The sequence below is a fragment of the Lynx canadensis genome, chromosome B1 (genome assembly GCF_007474595.2).
Source record: "Lynx canadensis isolate LIC74 chromosome B1, mLynCan4.pri.v2, whole genome shotgun sequence".
Classification (NCBI taxonomy): Eukaryota; Metazoa; Chordata; class Mammalia; order Carnivora; family Felidae; genus Lynx; species Lynx canadensis.
The window spans coordinates 149343731-149358325 of NC_044306.2; the positions used below are offsets into that span (position 1 = coordinate 149343731).

Below are 14595 nucleotides of genomic sequence, written 5' to 3' on the forward strand. Positions count from 1 at the left end.
GATAGATAGATAGAAAACAAATTTTAAAGTAGTAGCCTAGCATGAGAGTGGGAGACTAGATTGACTGGAAAAGAGCAGGAAGGAGTTTCTAGGGGTGATAGAAATGTTCTGTGTCTTGATAGGGGTGGTGGCTACAAGGTACATACATTTATGTATGTACATATTAATATATGTGTCTGTCTGGGAATAAAACTCATCAAACCCACATACTTAAAATCTATGCATTTAAAAGTGATACTAGACTATCATGATAGATTGGATATGGGTTATGGGTATAACGTTGAAAGTGAGGTCACGTATGAATTCTCTATTTCAGTCTTGAACTAATGCTGCTGTAGTACATTTAGATAGGAAGCAACCAGTGAAAAAAGGAGAAAGTTGGTAGGGAAAGTTTTGATGAACATTGGAAACCATTCCCTATGAATTCATGGTATGATATGTGTTAAAAAAAATACCTCAAGACTGTAAAAATGTTTCTCTTAATTTAATAGAAGTGTGATGTCCCCTCCCCCCCCCCAAATATTTAAAGCAAGCAAGAAAACAAACACAGCAGACCATTGTGAATTATAAAATCTAAGTAGAACTGATTTTGGGCAAATTATTCTGTGTAGAATTTTTCTGTTCAAATCAGTACAAAGTGAATTGGTTGAGCTGCTTTCTCTGCTTCACTTTTTTTTCACTGGCCTGGGATGGGGAGATTGGGATAGTAGGTTTTAAACAAACAAACAAACAAGCAAGCAAACAAAGTATAGTTTTTTGCTTGTATTCTGGTGATATTTCCATTAACTATAACTTCTTCTTTGATAACAAAAAGTTATAGTTTAAAGCTCTTTTATGCAGTACTTTGAAAATGTAGAATATTTTATTGATAGCAAGTCTCTAATTCAGATTCTCAAACATAGTTTTTGCTCATGAATACCTTAACATGACTTAACATCTTCCTGAAACAGATTGGATACTGAACAGTCACAGATTAGGGAATTTATTTTTTAAGCTAAGTCACTAAATTGGATCTGTTAAAGCTATCCAGAGTAATAAGGTGCTGTTAATATTTCCTAGAATAAATAAATAATTTCAGCATACTTAGCTTAATGTTAATGTCTTTATAAAAACATTCTCAGAGTAACTTAATGTTTAACATTGTATGATTTTATTTATGCAATACTTATCCATTGTATGCTTCCATCTGTTAATATTGTATTTATGTAATCCTCATATTTTTCACAATATTTATTACTGCAATCCCTGATTTGCAAATTCTTGACTTGATTTTCGTTTGATGCTTAGAGTTTTGCCATTTTCCCTGAATTCTGCTTCTCCTCACCGTGCGCTTGAACACAGTAGCTATGTTGTGCTTATCTCTCCTCTTTAGTCTCTGACCATCTCCTTTCTCCTCCTCCGTAATGAGAAGTTGAATGTGTGCTATGTTCCATAATGTTTTCTAAATAAACAGCATGAATTACCTCATGTAATTTTTTCAGTGACCTTGTGAACTCTTGGAATTTGGGGACACAATGTTCCTAAGTGCTGAATACTGCTTTTATCAGACATCTGGATGTGTGAATCTCTAGGTCATGTCCAACATCAAGAGGTCAGTCAGTTACCTAGAATTACATTCATTCAATTCACTAATTTAGGGGAAAAGGATGAAATATAAGAGGAAGTAGAGTAGGTGATTATTGGGTGCTCTTCCATAGGTAAGTAGCAGTTTCCAGAGTCATAATGATACTAAATTCTGGAAAAGGTATGACTCTGGGAATTTTTATCGGGTTTAAAGCCTAGGATACTAATCAAATTTGTTTGAAACCACCTAACACATAATAATCATTAATTCATTCACTAATTTATACATTCAGATTTCTTTCTGTGTGCATATACTCACACACATCAACACACACCTACATACAAGTATGTAAAGCATATTAAGTGTCAGTTCTCCTGTTTTCTCAGAATTTCAGCTGAAGCTCCAAAGCTGAGAAAATAAGTAAGAAGTCCTCCCATAATCACAGGTGAAAGGGGGAAAATTAACATTTTCTGAGTACAGTAAAACCTTGGATTGTGAGTAACTTGTTCTTCAAGTATTCTGCAAGACTAGAAAACATTTCTAATAAATTTTGACTTGATAAACGAGCGATGTCTTGCAATACTAGTAGCACGTGACAGCTAACCTCACATGGTCACAACTGAGCCAATGGTTCTTGAAATTCGCTTTGATATACAAGTGCTTTGGATTATAAGCATGTTTCTGGAACAAATTATGCACACCAACCAAAGTTTTACAACGTATTTTGTATGGCCAGCTATCTTAATTATGTTATTTCATGTACTTCCTTCAGAAGTTCTGAAAGATAAGTATTGTTATCTATGTTTTACACCCGAGAAAACAAATTTCAGGTTAAGTGACTTGCCAAAGACTCAAAACTACATTGAGAGACAGATCTGATGAAATCCAAAATCTGTGCTCTAGTTTTTACAGGATGTTGCCTCCTCAAAGCCGCCATACGTCTTCCTAGGGACCTACCCTTTTAGGTGATGACATCCACCTGTCTATGTAGCTGTGTCTTACTGGGAGTGTGTACTTCATGATATCTGCCACTAAACAATTTTGATTCTAAGCTGAAGTGCATCAGAAGGAGTCTAGCTGAATGGGCCTGGGGGTAATAATGAGATGATATGTCAAAGATAGGTACACACTTTAAGTCGTTAGTCACAATCACCACACTCACAAATCCAATGACAGTGTATCTTTATTCTCATTTTCCAGAGCTATTCTTTATCAATGCAATCAATGATCTAGTTGATTCAGTGATACTAGCTTCATTCTCATTTTTGTGACTTTCTAGATTATGCAATGATAGGATATTTGAAAAGAAATATAATTTTGTAAAGATGGGACTTATTAAATGATTGTATTATTTTCTATGACTTACTTAAAGAGTGCAATGCTATTTGTAAGTAAAAAGAAATTCAAGAGAAGAGTATTTCATATATTTCAAAGAACTGGTATTAGCATTGAGAAAGCAAATAGCCTAAAGTGATATCCGAGGCACCGCCACTTCTTTTTCTCTGAAAAATAAGATAGGAGTATATTTTAATACCAGAGTGCTGATGCATAGGGACACTTGTACCCCAATGTTTACAGCAGCACTTTCAACAATAGCCATATTATGGAAAGAGCCTAAATGTCCATCAACTGATGAATGGATAAAGAAGATGTGGTTTATATACACAATGGAATACTACTTGGCAATGAGAAAGAATGAAATCTGGCAGTTTGTAGCAACGTGGATGGAACTGAAGAGTATTATGCTAAATAAGTCAGTCAGAGGAAGAGAGATACCATATGTTTTTACTCATATGTGGATCTTAAGAAACTTTAACAGAAGACCATGGGGGAGGGGAAGGGGAAAAAAGTTACACAGAGGGATGGAGGCAAACCATAAGAGACTCTCAAATACTGAGAACAAACTAAGGATTGATGGGGAGTGGGGAGAGGGGAAAATGGGTGATGGGCATTGAGGAGCGCACCTGTTGGGATGAGCACTGGGTGTTGTATGGAAACCAATTTGACAATAAATTATATAAAAAAGGAGTATATTTTAATACCAATAGACTGTTTTATGTAATATTTTCTAGATATTTTCCAAAATGCTTAACAAAAAGTTAGAAAACTTAACCTCTGGCACTGTTGTCACCTAGAGTAAAGGTCACACTATACTGAAATCCTTTAGTATTTCTGATTAAATAACTTGAATTGAGTTGCATTGTATAAAATGTCACATTATAAAAGTGACTTTTCTAAAGAGGTGCTAAACTATTCATTTCTGGTTGGATTTTTGTAGATTTTTTTTCAACTGAAGAATGCTGAGTATTCATTTTCATAGAAGGAGGAATCAGAAGACTCTTAGCAGGGAGGAGATTTCAAAAAAACCTTTACCTTTTACTTTTCCCTTGAGGCCAGATTGTTTGCTTTTTAGTGTCTGCTCTTTACTTCTTGGTGCCATTCCAGCTTGCCCTTCTATCAAACACCCATGAGCCTCGGCCAACCAAGCCCATTGGGACAGGTAATTAATTAAGGTTATATTTGATAGAAAAGTCATGGAATTTTTAATTTCCATGTGATTGTGCAATTTTTTTTTAACCCTTGGAGACTTTATTTCATTCCAAGCCAACACAGATGTATTGGCAAAGTTACTTCTACCTTGCAAAGCAAAGTGATGATTTAGGAGAAGTGATTCTATACTGTGTTTGTAGAATGTCTTTTACACATTTACTACCTATGTTTTCAGAGTTAATACCAAACATATGGCATAGGCATACATGATTCTTAAAAATTTATTTTTATTTTAAAAAACATTGCTAAAGTCCCCCAAATTATTAGCTTTGTAGGACTGTCTAAACACTAACTTCCCCCCTTTTGATAAGACCTCTTCATTAGTTCCCCTGACAGTTTTTTGTTTCTCTTTTAATTTAGGGTAAGTCATGGTATTTAATGCATGCCTCTTGGCAAATACTTACCAAAAACTCTGAACGATTAGGACACCATTTTATGGTTCCTTTTGGTAATCAGTATTGGCCTAGTGAGAAAAGGACATTCACAAGAAGTTCTTATTAAATAAAAATTAAATTGTATTCTAATTAATTGATTATGAATAATCAATTATTGACCTCCCTATTCAAGGTAAAGACCACATATTTTACTATATCATTACCTCTCTCATTATTTCCATGACTAAATTCTATAAACATTAACTTTATATTTTCTATTAGATAACAATTTCTTACATAAAATGGATCTTTGTTTACCTTCTTTTCCATCACCTGGGGGGTAATAGTTGGGTCTATAGCAGGAGCAAAATAATTTGTAGTGCTGGGTTTTTGTGAAGTAGAAGGAATGAAAAGTCCTCTGTTGGCATGCTTAAAGTTTATCATTTCTTTTTGTGCTCCTGCTGGCTATGAAGAATTAGAAAGAAAACTAAGTGGTTACCGGTTCAAGTATGAGGTCAAAATTGGGACGAATATAAAGCAATAGGATTGAGATGCAAGGCAAAGAATTTTCTTGAGAAGTAAATGACTTCATTGGTTTCCTAGGTTATAATCTATCATAGAAAGACTATAAATAAATACCAGCAAACATGGATGTCTCTTGATGCCTGATTTTAAATGAGTGTACCTAGGAGTGTATCTTATATAGAGTAGTAAATATTTGGTAATCTGCATAAATTGAATCTTGACTGGCATAAGATTATGGGTGGAAAGAGGAATAATTGTTGATGGAAAAATAATAATAAAGTTTTCATTAAAATGCACAATAGTGCGGGAGCCTGTAGGTTGTCAGTTGCTGATTTCTGGTAGGTAGCACAGTGTGGTGAGGAATCTTACCATCACAACAGTTTCAGAAGCTGTGTCTGTGAAGGGATCTAAGGCTAGTTGCTGCTGGACTCCCGGTATAACCTGAAAAATTGGAAAGTTTTTAAAAAGCCTAAATTTTTCATCTATAAAATAGTGGTTTTACATTCAAGGCAGTTAGCACACATCTCAACTTCTTTAATTTCAGTTTCTTAAAAACAAACATAATCATTTAGATTCGAGAAAGAGAAAAGTAACTCGTGACATGGGACATACAACTCTGTTTGTGTTGTTAGGAGCTTGCTGGACATTCTCTGCTGGGCCCTGGTGTTCTGTTGAATATTAACAACCCTACAGAATACCAACATCAGACAAGGTCATGTCTGAACATGATGAAGTACAACAAAAACAAGATCACTCTGTAATCTTGTGTAAAGCAAGGTCACCATGCTAGCCACAAAAATACCAGGTATCCTCATATCCTGGATAATCTGAGTAACTCTTCTTTTTTTATGAATCATAGCCTTTGCCTTGCTCTGTTGTTCTTATCTTCTAGGTAAGAATTGTTTAATTAACCAGTTGTAGAATTATCAATCATTTCCTGAGAATACCGAATTCAGAGTGAACCATTACTTCCTGAAGTCTCCCCAAAATCACCTGACAGAAGCCTAGAAGAGTCACCTTCTTATTAAGACACCCACAGGGGTGCCTGAGTGATTCAGTTGGTTAAGTGTCCAACTTTTGATCTCAGCTCAGGTCATGATCTCATGGTTTATGGCATGGAGCCCCATGTAGGACTCTGCACTGACAGCACAGAGCTTGGGATTCTCTCCCCCTCCCTCTCTGCCCCATCCTGCTCATGTGCTCTCTTTCTCTCTCTCAAAATAAATAAATAAACTTAAAAAAAGATTAAGAAAAAAAGACACCCAGAGTTCCCCATGTGTGTCCTCCGCTGTTGCAATGAGTAGATAAATCTAATTTTGTTCAACTATGGTGGTGTTCCTGATGGGTTTTGGATGAAGGGCACTGATGGATTTAATAGGTCATGAAGCAAGTCATTTGAAAAGTTAGTTTTGTTTTTAAAGAAAAATATGCATTACTTACAGGTTCTACGTGTACTGGAATATATCCAAATTGGGTATAGAATGGCATCTGTCAGATTTTTGGAAAATGTGTTAGATTTGTTGTATGATTTTGTCATAATTTTATAATAAATGATGACTTAAAATTATATATAATATTGTATTATATTATAGTTATATTAAATACTTTTTAAATAAAAGTTCATATCTTCTAGGTGATAAAAATTATTGATAAATTACCAAGCATCTTTTTAATACTGTATTATTCCTAGCTTAAAATTTCCCCTTTCTCTCTAAATTAACACGTCTCAGAATTACTACTACAAGTCTCTTAAAGCATAATTTTCAGTTTTCTCTAATTTGGTTTTAGAGTGGTGATAAGCTACTAAAAATTTTCCCCATTCTAACTAAAAGAAATCTAGTTATGTATGTGCCACCTGGAATTACATTAGAATTCCAAAAATGTACTGCAGGGCCACAAAGCTCAATATAAAGTTATCTAATTGTATCTAGTGATCCTAGGTGCCGTCTGTCATGGGGGATATTTATTTATTTATTTTTAAATAATGGCCACATGTAAATATGACAAGAGGGATGCTGGTAACTTTTAAAAAATTAGAAGATTTTTTCCAAGATGATGCAACCTTTGGCCTCTGATTTTACTGAAGTCCACTCACTGACTTCGTTCTTTTTAAAATTCAGCTTCGAGCACTTCCATCTTAGTGATATGTTAGGAGAACGCACTATATCTTTTTGTCACCATCAGTCTAGGCTGTTGACTTTTGCAGTAAATATACTCAGATATTCTCTTCTCTGAAAATTTACTATAACTTCTCTATTCTCAGGAGGAACTAGTCAGATTACAATCAAATAGTAGTTACCTGCTCCTCAAATTGCTGCTGTCCTGTTTGTGGAGGTGACTGTGTGGCTGTCTGTTGAGGTTGTTCCCAAGGTAGGAGCATGTAGACTGGATAGTACTGAAACATCTATTTGTAAACATAAAAGTACATAAGAGCTTCCATTAGATCCACGTAGGTCTTTAAAAAAAGTCTTCTAATGTCAATATTGTTTTACAGCTGATATATATATATATATATATATATGTATATATATGCATAAAGTAGTCCTTCTTTAAGCACATATATGCATATATGCATAAAGTAGTCCTTCTCAGACTTTAGAAATAACTCATATTACACATGATGCTGGACTTTAAGATTGCACTTAACAGAAGACCATGGGGGAGGGAAAGGAAAAAAAAAGCTAGAGAGGGGGAGACCCAAACCATAAGAGACTCTTAAAAACTGAGAATAAACTGAGGGTTGATGGGAGGTTGGAGGGAGGGGAGGGTTGGTGATGGGCATGGAGGAGGGCACCTGTGGGGATGAGCACTGGGTGTTGTATGGAAACCAATTTGACAATAAATTTCATATTAAAAAAAAAAAGACTGCTTGGTCAAACACATTAAGGAAGTAGTAAAATAACAAGATTTTCAAAAATGGCACCTTGGACCTTACATAAAAACTGTAGATTTTATATACAGACATCATGTACAAATTACTTTGCTAATATCTAAGAAGAGAATAGTTTAGCAGCATTTTCCATATTTTTTGAGAATCATTATTCCGCAGGATATGGTATTAGAAGTTCAATAATAAGGAACGAATTCTCAAGAATGTTTTGCCTTTAATAATTGCCATTTGAGACAATCCCTATGCATTTTTAGAATATTGGACAACCCAGAAATAGACAAGGAAATGCTTTAACTGCAACTTTAACATGCCACACATTATCATGTATTGGCTTCCATTTATATCTGTGTGTGTCTACACATGCATATGTGTTTACAGAAAATGGGGACCTTAGTATGTACATAGAGTTTAGTTTGCTGTTTTGTTTCCTTGCATAACTAAATAAGAGACAATAATAGATATAAGAGTTAAAAAACAACAACAAGTGTAGTTTGAGAAGTACATTTTATGCAGTGGTTCTTACTTTTGGCTACAAGTTAAAATAACCTATTTAGAATTTTAACAGATAATCATACTTGGGATCTACTCATCAGGTCTTGATTCATTAGGTGTGGGCAGGGTCCGGGCATTTGTAATTTTGAAAATTACAGAGGGTGGAGAGCCACTGGTTTAGTGGTTAAAAGAAGGATGAAGAATTATATTCCCAGTCATCTATTTACTTCCATTAGGATTGGGAATTTAATCTCACTAAGACTTAGTTTCCTGATCCTTAAAATGAAGCAGTTTCACTTACCAAGTATAGAATGAGGTAATGTCTAGAAGTAACTTTTATTTTATGATGAGGGTGGGACAAAATTACATGATTATGATTACATGGGAGCCAAGTGGTGTAACTTTTGATGAAATGGTCAGTTTTCTGCTGGTGAATAATTTATCTATGTCCCTATTTCTTTGAACCTAGTTCATTATAAAATTAATTAAATTAATCTTAAGAGGGTTTTTCATATTACTCTAATGATTATACTAGTTGGCATTCATTTTTTAAGATATCTTATTTAATAGAAATCACCATTTGATTGTAATATGAAGTTAAACTGAAAATACACATAAGAACCTGGAAATATTTTGAGCAGAGTGCCATACTGCCAAATAACATGGTAAGCGTTTTTTATCTCTTCATCATATCATAATTTATCAATTTAACACATCTACCTCTAAAACAAAATTCAGGGTTGGAAAAAGTCTGCCTACAGTATTTTTTTAGTTCCCAAATGCCAGTACAAATGCCATGCAGAGGGAACGTGACTTACGGCTTGGTGAGCTCCTTTATTCCCAATACACTAATGCCCTGGAAACTCGGGAATCTCCTTAGCTGTTCTTCCTTCAGGAGTTATTATGTAAGCCTAAAATTAACAAACTGATGCAATCCCAGCAATGGTGGCACTAGACAGAGATAATTGTATAAGTTTCATAGCCCTGCTATAGGAGTCAGAGCTACAAATATAAAAGAAAGCATTAGGTGGAGAGTATATATAGCCATCTGTCTGTAGGAGTGACAGTATCCCATTTATTTACCTGTGCTTGCTCTTGAGGCATTTTGAAGGAGAACACATAGGGCATAACCTGCCGAAAAAAGGTATAAAAAATTATACTTGACTTTTGAAAATATATTTAAAAAATATTTTTTAATGTTTATTTTTGAAAGAGAGAGAGAGACAGAGTGCAAGCGGGGGAGGGGGGGAGAGAGAGGGAGACACAGAATCCAAAGCAAGCTCCAGGCTCTGAGCTATCAGCACAGAGCCTGATGGGTGCGAACTCACAAACCAGGAGATCATGACCTGAGCAGAAGTTGGATGCTTAACTGACTGAGCTAACCAGGTGCCCTTAAAGATATATATTTTAGATGTTTACTTATTTATTTTGAGAGAGAGAGAGAGAGAGAGAGAGAGGATGCACACTTGTGAGCGGACACACATGAGCAGAGGAGGGGCATAGAGAGAGAGATTGAGAGAGAATCCCAAGCAGGCTCTGTGCTGTCAGTGTAGAGCCAGATGCAGGACTCAGTCCCACAAACCATGAGATCATGACCTGAGCCAGAATCAAGATTCAGATGTTTGAGGCTCCGGGGTAGCTAAGTCGGTTAGGTGGCCAACTTTAGCTCAGGTCATAATCTCATGCTTGGTGAGTTCGAGGCCTGCATCAGGCTCTGTGCTGACTGAAACTCAGAGCTTGCAGTCTGCTCTGGACTCTGTGTCTCTCTCTTTCTCTGCCCTATCCCGCTCACAGTGTCTCTCTCTCTATCTCTCAAAATGAATAAAACATTAAAAAAAGTCAGATGCTTAACCAACTGAATCACCCAGGCACCCCTGTACTCGACTTTTTAACATAAAATTCCGGAGCTGTTTTTCTTAGACCTAGCCACTACATATGTAATTTATATACAAGACTTCTGTGACAACAAAAGGGTATCTATTATGTGTATGTCATTAATGAAAATTGTTTCTTTTTTAAAGATGAAATTTCTCTAATTATCTTTTCTAAGACTTGTTTTATCACTTTTGATTTGTGACTGTGATATAATAGCTGATTTAAATAGCTTTTTTTCATGTGAGAAATCAGAAAAGATAGGGAAGTACTTCCAGTGATGGTAGAGCAAATTATGAGAAAGAATTCTCTCTCAGTAACCCCTGTCTTATTTTAAAGAACTCCTGTCTTGTTTTTTGTTTGTTTGTTTGGATTTTGTTTTTAAGAGATAGAGAATGAGCAGGGGAGAGAGAGAGATCATGACCTGAGCTGGAATCAAGAGTCAGATGTTTAATTGTCTGAGCCACAAAGGCTCCCTGCTCCTGTCTTATTTTAAAGCTGATTCATAATTCATTTTCACATTCAAAGTGAGTTACCTCTCCAAAGAATAAGATGGGAGAGGCTCTACTTACATGATTAGAGCCCTGTTGGGTCTGTGGTGATGTTTGAGGCTGTGAGGGGTCCAGCTGTCCCACCTGAGTTCCCTGGGCAAAATTGACCCATCCTGGAAAAGGTGTCTGATTTGGGAACAGTCCAGCCAACCGGTCAAAAGCTGATAAAGAGAATTGGGAGAGCCCTGGAATTTGAGCTTGCTGCTGCTGTTGTAGAATCCCAGAGAAAGGAGGAATCCATGAATTAAATGGGCCCTGGGAGGACATGAAAGAAAGGAAGAATTTCTCTTTCATTTCAGAAAGAATTTAAAATCAGTCCTGAGCAAGAAAAGGACAAAATGTAAACGATTTCTGCAATTCTACTGCAGCATTATAAAAAAGGACAGCATTTTAGGACATTATGAGCTGTGCAAATAGCATGACCAATGCTAAATTCCCAGAGATCATAAAAAATATGGGGCAGAGTGAGGTGGATGAAGGGTATGGTTTCTGCAGTTGCCAGACTGGTTGTAAATCTTCTTCTTCTTCAACTGAGTATGACTTTGTGTAAATAGTTAATTTAACTATCTCATAGTTGAGAGAATTTGTGTCTGGCATGTGTCAAATTCTCAGTAAATAAATCTTAATCAGATTACAGCTTTTACTTTTGTCTTCAAACAAAGGTCATTAGAACATATGGGATGAATCCATAACCTTAATAATTGAGATTTCAGAAATGAAATCAGAAAACATTTTGTCCTCATACAAACTACTTATTTTTATAAGTCATAGGCAAATCTTCTTAGAATAATCATAGAGGTACCTGAAATTGTAGTGGCTGAAGCTGAGCAGTATTAAGATTCAGAAGTAACTAGAAAAGGAAAGATAATATGAAAACCAGATTATTACACATGCTAAAATGATTAAGAATGATGTTTACTACAAATAAAGAACAAGTCAGAGCTGACTGATCCGTTTCCTGCTAGTGGTGTTTTCTCACTAAATTTATGCTAAATTACTGTGATTAGAGATTAGGATTTAACCACCTCTCCCCTGCTGTGTATAAACTTGCAAAACTTCAGCCCATTCCAGTGGGTTAGCCACTCACTTTATGCTCTTAAACACCTATACACATCTGTATTAGGTGCTATTAGAATAAAAATATATATGAGATACTGTCTCTGCCTTTAAAGAGTTTACTGTCAAACAGGGGAGCAAAATGATATTCTAGAAATAACCTGGTACACCCAATAAACATCAGTATTGGAAATGTATTTGGATATAAGAGCTAATGGATAGGCATGCAGGGTAAATTAATGAAGGCTTTTATCTCTACTCTACTGGGTTTCCATAGAAACAAATAAACAAGATGGAGAGATTGTTGTAAGTATTTCAACTAACCTCATTGCTGTTGCTTGCAGACATAAGGCGCTGTGGGATAAGCTAAAAAATAAACAACAAACAAATGGTGAAAGAAGGATTTGTTAAAGGTTCCCCACAATGGTTTTAGTTATACCATAAGATCACTTACTGGGGCTGACATTGTGGCTCCCAGAAGCCCAAGAAGAATTATAGTTTTCATTTTCAGATGAAATAGCTAGAAAATAAGTTGTAAAATTGACCTTTAAAGAGAACCTCTGTGTAAAAATCATGATAACAATAATTTGTTAGTATTGTTCCATCAGAGGAGTGGTTGGGTGAATTCTATAGTATTTACTTATATATTAGGATTTAAAATAAAAAATGCATACTTATAAATATCTATAACAGAACTTATTCTTTTTCTCAGAGCAGCTCTTTATAAAAACAAGAATTGTTTGCTTCTCCTCTTAGCTTGACCAAATCGTTCATTTGGTGGCATGTGATGTAGTTGAATGAGTTAAAGAACAAGGTGGCGTCCTCCCTTGCGATGTTTTGTACTTAAGGGGATGGGTCCTTCTGATCATGAGAGGCCCATCACTAGGTCTTTATGATAAAGACAATTTTAATGTCTGTTTAACGTAGTAGTAAAAATACTACAATAAAGATCTGACAATAGCATTCTAATAACAGATAAAAGTTCATTTAAAAATCTAATGACATTAAAGTATCTTAAAACTAGGCAACTGAGTCAATATTTTTCTAATTTGGGGAAAGATTATCAAATAAAACTGTAATATTGATTTATAGTGTAACTCATGGAAGCATATTATATCTTGTCCTCCAGATGTAAAAACTCCTGCCCTAATTCAAATTACTGACCTACATAAGCATTTAGGATGACCCTGGTAGTTTATTCTACAGGAGTTGACTGATTTGGGCCCTTAAAATTATGAAAGCAAATATTTTGGTATCTTACCTTAATCCTTTGCCTAAGAAGAGAAATCTAAACCCATGCAAGATCTGTGTTCTTTTTATCTTTCAGCTCTGCTGCTTGAAGCTTCTCTTAAATTTAAAAACCCATCTTTAGAAAAGAATGACCAATCATTTTTCAAAGGGACTAGTGATTTAGTGGGTTTCAGACAATGGCTTAGCTAATAACCACTTTCCTAATCATCAAGGTAGTACATGGGATTCCCACACTTTTAGTAATGTCCTTAAATTATCCTCTGACAAATGTTTCCCTGTGATCATTCCTAGCTTCTGCTTTGGTTATGACTACATCTTCTAGAATAATTTCATTCTGCTCCATTTATCATCTTAAAATGAATACAGTAATAGAGTAGCCTTTAGGCCTTTATTCAAGGATTAATGGGTGATTAATTTTTATTTCAAGAGTAAAATACAGAATTACTAGATGTAAGAGGTCTAAAAGATAAAAATCCAAAACATACTTAGAGGCAGTTAAGATTCTCTGGTTCTTCAGTGTTGGACTGAGTAAATATGAACTAATTTTATTTAGGTTCAACCTTGAAAATATCAGTATATCTCCATTTACCTACAGAATGAAATCCTGAAATCATTACTAATTTCTATGTATCTATGACATATCTATGACCCATGTGATCATGTTGCTTGGAATAAGTAATTGAATAAATATGAAGCATGATAGCCTACATTTTAAAAATAAATTGTGAATGTTTTGTGTTTTAAAACATCCCTTTTGCTAAATATGATTTTAGCATTCAAAATACAACTGTTATGATCCACACTTCATTGTTACTTAAATTTTCTTCATAATGTGTTTTGCATTTGTCTTGTTTTTCTTTGCTGTTAGTATTGACCCTCTTCTAGTAGACAGTCCAAGATCATAAGCGTTGCCATAATGTATTATCAGTTAATTTCAATTGGAAGAGTTCTTTTGCTAACTTAATCTTGAATAACTAATGGTAGCTATCATGCAGGAAAACAACATTATTACCTTTCAATGAATTTGTCTTTCTTAGCAGGATGAGACACTTCTTGAACTTGCATGGTTCATTAATACTGAAAAATATGCCATTTTTTATAGAGCCAAAAAAAAAAAAAGCTGCAAGGGAAAAAAATAGTAAAGATAACAAGACCCCTTCCTTTACTAAAGCAGAGAAGCCACAACTAGGATTTTCTATCTGTTAGAAAGGAACTTTCCCAAGATTTACAAAAGTTTCCTTTTAGATTAGCCAAATATTTAGACTGCCCCAGATGTTGATGCAGATTTAACTAGAGCTTGGTGGTTAATGTAACCAGTTGTTGCCTGGAAAATCCAGTATTTGGGTGGGTGGGTGAACTAGATAGATGGCTCTAAATTGTCTGATGACATACTTCCAATTAATGACCTTCGTCTATTCTGAATATTGTCAAATTAAATTTAGTACACCATTAAGGTCTCAGTCTCAGAGG

General features: G+C 35.0%; 1 protein-coding gene across 1 annotated transcript; it reads right to left on the bottom strand.

Moving 5' to 3' along the window:
• Positions 1–1201: 1201 nt before the first annotated feature.
• On the bottom strand, positions 1202–12379 carry ODAM (odontogenic, ameloblast associated). Its single transcript, XM_030314493.1, has 10 exons — positions 12329–12379; positions 12199–12240; positions 11621–11668; positions 10840–11073; positions 9479–9526; positions 7313–7417; positions 6454–6501; positions 5383–5454; positions 4807–4953; positions 1202–1441 (listed from the first exon to the last, which is right to left on the bottom strand). Exons 1-10 carry the CDS (start codon positions 12377–12379, stop codon positions 1202–1204), a joined length of 1035 nt encoding a protein of 344 aa, XP_030170353.1.
• Between the last annotated feature and the right edge of the window lie 2216 nt (positions 12380–14595).